The sequence below is a fragment of the Phycodurus eques genome, chromosome 16, assembly GCF_024500275.1.
Source record: "Phycodurus eques isolate BA_2022a chromosome 16, UOR_Pequ_1.1, whole genome shotgun sequence".
NCBI classification, from domain to species: Eukaryota; Metazoa; Chordata; class Actinopteri; order Syngnathiformes; family Syngnathidae; genus Phycodurus; species Phycodurus eques.
Window position 1 is genome coordinate 17,252,043 of NC_084540.1, and position 12,013 is coordinate 17,264,055.

The 12,013-nt window shown below is 40.8% G+C and overlaps 1 protein-coding gene across 3 annotated transcripts in view; it reads right to left on the reverse strand.

The window, feature by feature from the left end:
- plekhh3 (pleckstrin homology, MyTH4 and FERM domain containing H3) overlaps positions 1-12,013 on the reverse strand; it is a 59,837-nt gene that overhangs the window by 36,487 nt on the left and 11,337 nt on the right. The window contains exons 1-2 of one of the 3 annotated variants that reach the window (XM_061700065.1): positions 10,062-10,648; positions 1,911-1,969 (exon numbers count right to left, since the gene is read on the reverse strand). In XM_061700065.1, the coding sequence (XP_061556049.1) occupies positions 1,911-1,969; positions 10,062-10,196 (194 nt within the window). In that variant the 5' untranslated portion in view covers positions 10,197-10,648. Of the gene's footprint in view, positions 1-1,910; positions 1,970-9,252; positions 9,301-10,061; positions 10,649-12,013 lie in introns of those variants that run through there. The other 2 variants (XM_061700067.1, XM_061700066.1) reach the window with 2 other exon arrangements.

Sequence of the window (12,013 nt, forward strand, 5' to 3'; positions counted from 1 at the left end):
AATGTTAACAATTGTAAATCCTTACATGTGTCGTCAACAGAGTTTGGCTGAGCCATCAAGTCTTGAAGTTTTTTGTTTTTTTTTTAATTAATTTTTTTTTTTTTTTTTTCATGCTGTCATGCAGAAGTGACAATTCTTAATCAATCAGTTCGACTAGTCCATGGTCGTTTCCGTACCACTAGGATGGGTCCCCCAACTAAAGGTTACCACTCTCAAATAGTAAGGCTGTACAGTTCACTTCATTTCCAGGCTAGCTTAGTTACCGGTACTTTGGGGGAAATTTCCCTATGTTTCAAAACTTTTGACATTGGAAACATCAAACAAAACACATACCGCAAGTGACAATTCTTAACCAATCAGTTCAACCATACAATGGTCGTTTTATACCACTGGGATGGGTACGCAATAAATAAGATTATCAAAAAGTGGGATGGTATAGTTTGGTTATTTTATAGGTTAGATACATTTTTGGAAATGTCACTAGATTTTTTTCAAAACATTTGACATTGGAAACAGCTAACAAAACATGTACCAAAAGTGACTTGACCAATGAGTTCAACCATATAATGGTCCTTTCATTAATGAAATGGGTCCACCAATAAAAAGGGTATCAAAAAAATGGGACAGTATAGTTCAGTCATTTTCCAGGCTTGCTTATATACTTATAAGTCTGGAGGTTTCCATACCTTTTACAACTTTTGACAGTGGAAAAACCAAACATAAAATGCGTAATGTGGAAACGTAAGACACTTTACTTAGAGAGTGTAACACAAGACAGTACAAAAAGAGGATGAGCATCTTTTCAAAGTGCTGAAATCAGCGAGTAAAAAAGTAATCACTCGATTATGGAATAAAGTGCAATCACGGACTAAGGAGAAGTGGGTGTGCACAGTGGAAGAATTATTTATAATGGGAAAAAGTGAAATAAAATAAGATTAGAAAAGACCCAAGTTGTGGATAAATGGGATAAGTGGATGGAGTGTAGAATACAAGAAGAGGACGGCAACACCACCACCACCGGACAATAAGGACTTGGATCAGTTGGATGTATGGACGAAGGTTTAATTGTATAGTACATGCATGATGTGCCTCGACACAAATGTTTATTTTTGTTGTTGAAAGAAAATGTAGTAAAAATAAGTTTGGAGAAAAAAAAAGTGTGAAGTCACATTTCTTAAACAATCAGTTTGACGAGTCAACGCCCAGACTGTAGCCTACTGTACTGTACTGGCACTGAACTACTGGGACAGGCACCTCAAAAAAGGGTACCAAAAAGTGGGATGGTATATTTCTGTTATTTTCTACTCAAAATTATGGACGTTTCCATAACTTTAACAAGTTCCGACAGTGGAAAAACAACCGTACCGAAATGACCTCAACTGACCTGCACCCTCATTAGTCAGAAATTAGCACTCACTTTTCTTTTCTATCAAGGTACTCAAACAGTGTTTCCTCATTCACCTCCTCACACAACGGTGGCAGATGCTCCCTTGGAAGGACACTAAACTGAACCAAAGTGGGAATGAGACCAGCAATGTTCCTGGCTGGGTCGCACAATCACCTGAAACATGACATCCCGTTGTATTTTATGCAGGAAACAAAGCGGGCGCTGGCAACTGGCATTTGTTTCAAAGTTTAAATTTAAACACATCACACTTGTGCTATTACAATAGCATATAGTTGAAGCTGACCAAACAGACAAGCCGGCATTTAAATAAAAATAAATGGGGAGTCACAAGGGAAAAAACGATACCAGCACACGCGCAAATGTGCATTTACCGTTTCCACGCACACACACAGACACACACTCACTTGAGTGCACGTTTAGATACGAGGCCTCATGAGATAACGTGCACTCTGGAAGGAAGTGGACACGTATGGTTGACTACTTCCACTTTTCTGCGACTTACCCGTTTGTCCCATTGGCCGTAGAAGTCGGTTGAGAAACGTGAATCACCTCGGCTGGACTCTGTCAAAAAAAGAGAGAAAGAGAAAAGTTTAACAGATATTCAGTACCTCTGCTAAAGCTGAATAACAGATAGCACTATTATTGTAGCTAGTAGCTGTCATGGAACTGAACATACTATCCAATCACACTAAAGGATTCGGAGGTAAACCTAACAATCACCCCCAAAGCTAATGGTTTCCTCCACTAGGTCTTCTGGAAGGAATAGCCCACCGATTGCGGGACGATTTCTTGCAGTCTCGCAAAACCCTGTTCATGGACTGCTTGGCTTTCACTTGCAAGGGTGGCAATCTACCGAAAGCAAAGCAGCCTCATTAATGTGGGGAGCAGGGGTGGCGAGGGAACAGAAGTATCGTTTGTGCGACAGCTGCACACATCCAAACCAAACAAAACTCCAAAGAGCTTCGTCTGAGGTCATTTCTCTAAACAGGTTGCTTACCTAAAAATACCTCTGACAAGCGCAGTTTTACACTTCCCATTACTAAATTACACTAGTGGCCAAGCCGGAGGACTTTTACGGAAAAGTCTTCACATCCAACCCTCACTTTTTTTTACATCAGTTTGACATGGCTTCTGATCTCATGTCCTAAGCAAATTTTTCATCCCAGGACTATTCTGGTAAGCAGACATTTCTTTTCACAATGTTTAGCCCTCTACATTCCCAAGATGACCTTGGAAAATCCCACAAGACATCAGTGCTGGCTTATTCACAATTTGGAGCCATTCCCTGGTGGGCAGGGCACCACTCTCTTTGTCCCTACAGCCTGACTTCGTACAACTGAACCGCAGCCTGAACCTCAGCCATGGGCAAGCTCATGCGGGCAACGCGGCTCAATCCGAGGTTGCTGGTCTACCTGAAATACTATCCAGGTCAGCACTAGGCCCACTCATACACACATGCTCACACACCACTTTACTACTGGGCAAACTAGTATAAGTATAGCCCTTTCCCCTGCTTCTTTGCGGGAGGCTCAAAAATAACTAAGACTAAACAAGAACTGTCAATTTATAGGCCACTATGGAATATATTTATGAATCAGATGGGCTCAGGGGGCAAAGGGGAGCTTGAAGGAGGAGATTGGATTAATGTTTAACTCATGGAGCGGTACTGTAAACATCAAAGCAGACAGCCAAAAACAACTGAACCTGAGTGTACTGTAAATTCCCTTTGCCCATACGCACGTTAGCTATAAAAGATTGAGCCAAGCTGACGACCACTGTTAAGAAAACCATTCTGCATACAGCCATGCCTGAAAACAAGAAATCAGTGCTAGTCACGAAACTGATTTTAAAGCTGTAATTCCATAATATAAACCAATGCGTGCATAAACAAACCAAACGCTCAGGTTAAAGGATTTCATTATTGTGCGTAACTCCAAACAGAACGTGACAATGCTTGGTGTAGTCAATGTAGTAAATGGGCTGTGGGATGGGGAACAAGGATAGCGTGCGATGCAAAGCCTTGGCAAAAGCTCCCCCTTGGACGGGACGGGGATGAATCACTCCAGAATAGAGCAGGGCATGGAAGGAGAGAGGGAAAGATGCCGTGATGTGTTTCGTCCCATGGCTGGCTTCCACTCTGGCTCCCCAACCCCCCTTCCTCCTTCCCTTCCAGTCTACTCTCCCGCTCTCTCTTTCCAGCTCTCCTGGGAGGCTGAGTAACCATGAGGAAATGCTTGGGCTCAGTCAGTGTCGGCCCAAAGAACAGATGTGTGGCCTGGAGGTGGTGAGGCGGAGACGCGACGGAAACCAAATATAAAAGCAGAGCAGGACGAGAAGCGCTGACGACAGGGGGCAGCAGCCGTAATCGCGAAATGGGCCCTTTTCCAACAGGAAGCCCATTTTTAATGGTATCTTTTGCAAAACTCTTGGGGGCGAAAGTACACTGTATCTTTAGACCTTGAGAGACAATTGTCCAAAGACCCAAAAAGGATACCATTGCTGTACACCAAGGTTTAGTGGTGTGCATTATTAAAAAGGTAATGCTTTTGTATACTTTAATTTTCCAAGCGGCAAGGTGGACGACTGGTTAGAGCGTCTGCCTCATAGTTCTCCGGGCACTCCGGTTTCCTCCCACATCCCGAAAACATGCACGGTAGGTTAATTGACAACTCTAAATTGCCCGTGAATGTGAGTGCGGATGGTTGTTTGTTTGTATGTGCCCTGCGATTGGCTGGCAACCAGTTCAGGGTGTACCCCGCCTCCTGCCCGATGATAGCTGGGATAGGCTCCAGTATGCCCGCGACCCTCGTGAGGAGAAGCGGCTCAGAAAATGGATGGATGGATGGATGAATTTTCCAATCCAATTGGATCTGTTTGGCCATGGAACAACCATAAGCCTTATGGGGTGCATTGAGAGAGGGACTGGAGAGGTTCTAAAATTCTAAGTTAATGATTATTTGCTAAAATCAAGAAAGTTTATCAGTTTGAACATTAAATATCATTTTTGTAGTGTATTCAATTAAATATAGGTTGAACATGATTTGCAAATCATTGTATTCTGTTTTAATTTTATGTTTAACACAAAGTCCCAACTTCATTGGAATTGCGGTTGTAATAATACACCTGTATTGCAAAATTGAGCGGCAGTAGCTTAGTTTTATACGACACAACTCTCATATTCCAGGTTCGTGTGGTAGTGTAAAAAAAAGATGAGGCAGAAAGAAAATAAATCCACATCCACAAGATTGCTAGCATTCCACCAAAATGTTTGGTAATTTAAGCTGCAACTTTTTACACCCATATGTACAAATATAAAAACAAATATGTACAAATATAAAAAAATATATTTATATTAAATATAAACTACCCAGTGGAAGTTTATTGACAAAAAAGAATATTTTTCAGGAGGATGGGAATTTTTAATTGAATAATTTGCATCTTTATTTTGTGCAACACCACTGATATGCTATAACAAGATTTTATTTGTTTACTTGGTTTTAACCTTTGCTGAACTAAACATTTAGCCATATAAAAAGGTATCATAATGGGATACATTAGTTGAATAAAAAATAAAACAGAAACCATTTGGATTCGCTCTTTTTTTCTTAGTGCCTTACCGAGGTATCGAATAGTGACTAATAATAGTCAGCAGATACTTAAAATAAAGTGACTCGGGGTCAGAGGCAAAAAAGAAAACATCCCTAATAATAATGCTATGATGTAGATTAGGTTATTCTTACCTTGAGAGACTGAAATGGACTAATACTGTACCCTATAAATGACGAGTAATATCGGATATTAATGGAAGGAAAGCAAAAGTTGTCTGCACAGCATGAGAATTCTCTACAGCACCAACCACCACCATAGGCGGACATATTTGCCGTCTTCCATGGCTCTATTCATTGTAGGCCTAATTTATTGGGCGATGCCACACCACTCCATGAGATTTTGTGAAATTCTGTGAAGTGGTCTTTGAGTTATGCCCTTAAGAAAGTGGCAAAAAGAGTCATACTTTGCAAATGGTGGTGGAAAAAGAAGCCTCCTGTCCCGTCACTGGGAGTGTTGAGCTCAGTGTGACTATTTGGGCAGCTGCTGGAGAGCGGAGTCTTTCAAGGAGGACTGCAAACATGCAGAAACGGGGGTCGAGCTGCTCAAGCATCATTATGGTCAGACTTGTTTAAAAGTACACAGAGTGCTCCACATCTTGCTATTCCCTAGCAAAGATGCCAGAGAGGGCGGTGAGGGTTTCGCGTGTTTTGAGAGTGGGAGACGCCACCAGAATGCTAGGTCGCTGTGGTCATCGCTGTAGTGTTTAAGCATTACAAGGCCCAATATACATACAGTAAATCCAGGGAGGTCTGACCTGCTGCATAAAAATGTGTGGTCAAGCTGTGCAGAAAATGAAGCCCTCAGTACAGGCCAAGGGACTGTGCCTTGGAGTCACTTGGACCTGCCTGAAGCCTCCAGCAAACACACACCCCACCCCCACCTCTGTTGACACCATTGAAAGGCAAACACTATCAACTAAGATGTGTGTATTCTGAAGGGAGGGGCGGGCGGGGAGCATAACGAATTGTGCTGCTCGAAGACTAGGTCAGCTGATGAGATTGGCTCAGAGTGCTTCAGCTGTGGTCTTAATTGAGGCCTTGGTGTGAACTATTGACTCTGATACAGAATCCAGGGAAGAGCAGAGTGAGTCAGAAAGTGGATTAGAGGAAGTGCATTGATTTTTTCACAAGAAGAGCATCATCAATGATCAACTTGAAGTACAAACTGCTATTGAGGACAAGATAAATGTCTCTGGGAAAGTCATGCCCCAGGGGTGCCGCATTTTTGTAGAAAAGAGCCTTGCAGTGCTATCATTATCTAGCTGATATCAGAGTAAATAAAATGGTTCATGCAACTAAGAGGTAATCAGATAAAGCCAAAAGAAGGAATCAAATGGAAAATGAGATTACAAAGACATTCGCACTACACGTAAGTACAATGGACCCTCTAAAGTCAAACACGACTGAAGATGCCACAAAACGTTTGACGTTGAAACGGCCGTCGAAACCCAAAGTAATCTGAGGGTGACAAGAGCTAATTGTGTTCCCTTAGACGTTACTCTGTAACAATTTAATCGCAAACTTCATCCAGACTCCAAGTTAATACTGGAAGATCTGGGAACGCTACCAAAGATATAACATTCTTAAACAGCCATAAGGCACCTCAATTAGGACCGCTGTCTGAAATACAGTATTGATTGCAGATGTGTGTTGCGTGGATGGCCAAGCAGATGGCACGTTGTTAAGACTGAGACGGGCACCGTTTGCCAAGAACAAGAAGTCACAGCAGCATCTCTTATGATCGCCCACGAGCAACAGATGTCGCCCTTATCTGGCGGCCACTGCTTCAGTTGAGGCTATAACACTACAGAGCTTATCTGTTGTCAATGTTTTCATGCAAATTGATCCCACACTGGTCTTTGCGAGTGCACCAAGAGGTCAAAAACAGATAGATATGCAGATATGCACAATAAGTAATGGCTCCATGTAGTGTAGTACTACTTACACCTGCAGTTCTTTACACTTACCTACAGAAAACTGAAAAAAACAAATTACAGAACTGCTTCAATGTGTCTTGGCATGTTTGTAGACCTCATAAGCTCTTCAGAACACTACTATTGATTTGACAATGAGTCTCATACTGGAGTCCAAGACTCCACCATTTGGTTACCTTATTTTGTTAGCTGAGAGGGTAAAAATGCTGTCAGTATGATGCAGTGTAATTCCACAACATTGAAAACGACAACCAGAACAATATACGTATTGAAGCTGAGCATTAGTGTGTCCTACCGGGTGATATAGTAGATTCAAAGTTGAGAGATTTGTTGTAGTGGATACGTTTTTGGTGACAGCACTCCAGAGGTCAAACTGGACCCCAAAAAAACATCTACGGGTACTTCCCTGGATTTATACTGCAGGTCCCAGTGTCCAATTCCGATTTAATGACTACACTGATTGCAGCTGTCTATTTCCATGTCCATTTCAAATAACATACTGTATATCTGATATGGTTGTGTTTACATTCAAGTAAACAATGCACACATATGACAAATATTAAACATTACATTCCGGTTTAGTTGGCCTACCTACATTGATTGAAATGAGCGGAACCTTAGCATTACTCCACTGGCAACTGTCTGCAATAATTTTTCTTGATGGACAATTAGCATATCTTTAGACAATTTTTAATGGTCTATTATTTCTCTGCAGCGTGTATTTACAATTGGTATTTTTAAAAATGTGTTCGTTATTTTTGTTGTTTGGGAGAGGCCTTTGTACATGTCACCGATCGGTGTATTTCAAGAGGTCAAGCTGGCATTGACTGGGTATATCTGATCCGCGGATTTACGCTGCACTCACATTGGCAGATATCCGATACGCATCAGATTTGTATCCACTATTGGAAGGGGCTCTGATTCCATTCCATTTTTTTATTTTGCATTGATGTTGCCATGGCGCATATCAAACATGTGGCACTTGAAAGTTTAAAAAAAAAAAAAATTTAAAAAAAAAAGGAATTGTGTCACTTGAACTGCATTGTGTAAATGGACTCACAGCGTCAACATAATTGAAAGAAACGTTGCCAGTTTCATTCAAGCTGAGGTCATTATTGCAACCAGATAATTTTGTACTGTACTGTCCATACAGAGTGTCATAAACAATTGGAGGGAGACATGGTGGTGGTCTACAGCCATGCATTTGCAGTTGTCTTGTAAAGGTAGACATTTTGTACAGCTCTGGTACTGTTTAATTAATTCTCAGTGAGTGCATGGAACACATTTTCAACTTAAAAAAATACAGTGGTGCCTTCAGGTACGAGTTAAAAATGTTCAATGACTGGGCTTGTAACTCAAACAATCATATCTCAAAGCATCTTTCCCCATTGAAATAAATAGAAATGCCATGAATCCATTCCAGACCCCCCCAAAAAAAGAAATGTTTGTTTTATTATTTTAATAGGGAAAAATAGCACTCTATAACATCGCACTTTTTATATATATAATATATATATATATAATATATATATAATATATATATATTATATAATATATATATATAATAATATATATATATAATATATATATATATATATATTTTTTTTTTTTTTTTTTTTTTTAAAGCGTAATAACTTAATTAAATAGAATGTAAAGAAAACAGTTTGTGCATCACGATTTAATGCTGCAAGCCAATTCAGTGTGCTGCTCCTTCTGGTGTGCCACCTTGACCACCGGGATGCAAGTACTGTATAATGCAGACATGAATAAAAGTTGTTTTAATAACAGTAATTTTTTTGTCATTTTTCATATCAAATAAAGAATACATGCCTGTGGATATTGTTATACCATCTATCTACATTGGTTATTTCACTATTTGTGGTCTAATATCCGCTGCTTAAAGGGTTTGAAAAAATGCAACTATCGATGCTAACTGTTAGCATGTCAATATGCGTTTCCAATATATCATTCAGCTAGCTGGCCGTTCTTAAGGCAACGTAGTTTGGCAGTTTTACTGTAAATATAGGTGTATCTCTTTGTTTGTTGTGTAGTTTGACAGTGTACTTCAACTGAGAATAACATTAAATAGCATGAAGTATCTTTTTGGGTGAACTGTTCACTAGTTGCCAAACTGATCGTTATTGTGAAGTTGAATTGTGTTTACTGCCACCATACAGCGCTCAGGTCAAATTTATGCTCGAAAGCCAAAGGAAAAAGAAAAAGAAAAAGAAAAGAAAAAAAATAAATAATCGGCTGAATAATGGCTCGTATCTAAAAAGAACTCGTAAGTCAGGTTACTCACGTCTCAAGGCACCACTGTAATCCAAATTTATTGTTCCCAATGTGGTCCTGTTCCTGTAGGCCTACTTATTTCCCTTCTAATTTGCCAATCCTTTTTTCATACCACTAACATTGCCAGTGCTGTTGATGGCGGTTTTCCATCATACAGTACAGGGTCATACAGTGGCACATACAGAAAAGAAGCCACCTAAACACAGGGCATCAACAATGCCCCCTAACAAGATAGGGGGGGGGGGGGGGGGGGCGTACAATACTCTCTCTCTGTGCCCGATCACATGACGAACATTACAGAGGGGACAAGGCTGCAGTCTTATTTGAGGCCCAACACACAAGGATCCCTTCAACACCACTGGCGCTTGCATCAGAGTGTGTGCTGGTGCTAGCGTGTGCGTGCGCGTGCGTGCGTGCGTGTGTGTGCGTGCGTGCGTGTGATTGCACAATGATTCCCAAGCTCATTGCAAACCTCAGCAGCTGCACACACAAACACACGACTGAGCGCCCCCCCCCCCCATCACAAAAGTGTGCATTTCCACAAAGCACATGTGAACGTTCGGGAGTTCAGTGCTTCACAATGTGGGTCAATTGCAAAAAAAAACACTTGCGGTCCAAACCAAACTTAATACTGTTACTTGATGATTAGTTAGACCAATTTAAAGCACAGCATTTGGGCTTTAAAGTGTGTTTTGTGCAATGAAAATGTATCAGCGTGCAAAAGCAGCCCATATGCATGATCTACATTGCAATGCATAGCCCACAATGTGAGAAGCGGCATAGGGGACTTTTGGGGGTTGGCAGGTGGGCACTGCTTACCTGCCCATTGGGAGTCAGGTCGTCCTTATTGCGCAACTCGAAAGACTCTTCCTCCTCTTTCTCCCCATAGTCCCTGCCCAGCAAACTGAAGCCGTGGCGGCAGCACAGCAACCAGCAGAAACCTTGCACAGGCATTCAAATGAGGTTAAGCGTGTCGCCTCGTCGTATCCAGGTCGAGAAATTCACGAGTCACCACTCGGCGGGGCGGCCTCGGCGTAGAACGCGAGCAGCGTGCGCGCCTCCGCCGGGGCAAACTCTCCATAGAGACCCGACGACGGGGATGGAGGGGAGCATGCGACTCTCCCCTTTGGAAATGGGACACAAAACCCCCGTCCGAATGGAAGTCCACAAAAAAAAGAAAAAAAGGAAAACGGTAGAAAGGCAATTGAACAAGTCCACCTTGCTGGGCAATAAGTTCACTTGTCCCGAAAGCAAAACCCCAAAAGTGTCAAGCTAATCTCACACGAGGAACTTGGGGCTCAAATACAAGTCCCCTTGCCTTTCAGAATGGCAGCAAACGTTGTAAAAGCTGGTCGATAAAGTTAATAAGTCACACGGGAGCGTATCACTGTCAAGCACAGTCTGCTTCAATTGCACTCAACTGAAGCGTGCTGCGGTTGAAGCAAGCTAATGTGAGCAAAAAAAAAAAAAAAAAAAAAAAACGCCCACTGGTTTCGCACTACAATCTGATTGGCCGAGAGCAGACACTCCCCGGAGCGTTAGGTCCCTACAACACGCCCACTCTCGAAGGGATCACGTGTCCTGAGGTGACGGCGCTGTTCCAATCCTGAACGTCACCGTGACGTAAAACGTGTAATGTGCCCAACACATGTGCATATTATATTATATAAATATGATCAACTGAACCGTTTTTATTAGTTGATCTTGTAATGTTATTTTCATGAAAATTTTTAGTGGCTTATTTCCATTTTATGTCTACATAAAAGCTCTAGATAAATCAAGGTAACGTGACATGACATTACATGGTGAAACAAAATGTAATCTAATGTATCATAAAACGAATAACATAAAACGCGACAGAATATTATGTATCATAAAGTAACAGCACGCATGTGACATCTTATAACATAGCACATGATTTAACACAATGTACCGTAACGCAACAGAGTAACATGAGGTAATGTAACTAACACAATTTAATATACTGAAATGATCATGTCATATAAAGTGTATGTATGTAACATGTTACAATATGATTCAACACAATGTAACATAAAGTACCAGAACAGATTACACAGGATAACATAATGTAACTGATGATAATGTAATGTAATGAAACATAACTTAAAGTGCCATAGCTAAATAAATAACAGCACAAGATAATGTAGCATGTAACACGATTTAAAACAGTGTAACATTAAGTAACGTAACTAATATACATTGGTGCAACATAACCTCAGAAAGTATCAGGCGGTATAATCCATTATAAATTAACACCGCATAGCAGTTTAACATAAAGTCATGCAAAAGAATAATGTAATAAAGTAACATAACATAGTGTGCAATGATGTGATGTAATATTACAGAACAGAACGCGCCATAGCGAAGTAACATAATGTCTCAGTGTAACACCGCGTAACATAACATGATACATACAGTAATGTAAGATAATGTAGAGTGCAAAGACCAGTGTATGAACACAATAACATAAAAAAAATAATATGTATTTTGTTGTCTTTTTTTTTTGTCTTGTTCAGTTGTTAGGTCAAGTAGAATGGAAAATCTGTATCCCCTTTATGCCGAACAGTTTCACTGTGTCACATAGAACACATTTTCTAGAAGGGAGAGAGAAACAAAGACAAAAGAAAAAGCACTAATTGTAAACAGGATGAGAGAAGTAAATCATTGCATTATCTACAACAATGAAACATTAAATATGAGTGTTGCATGGGGCTGTAGTGCTACACCCTGTGAGGGAAGGACAGGAGAAG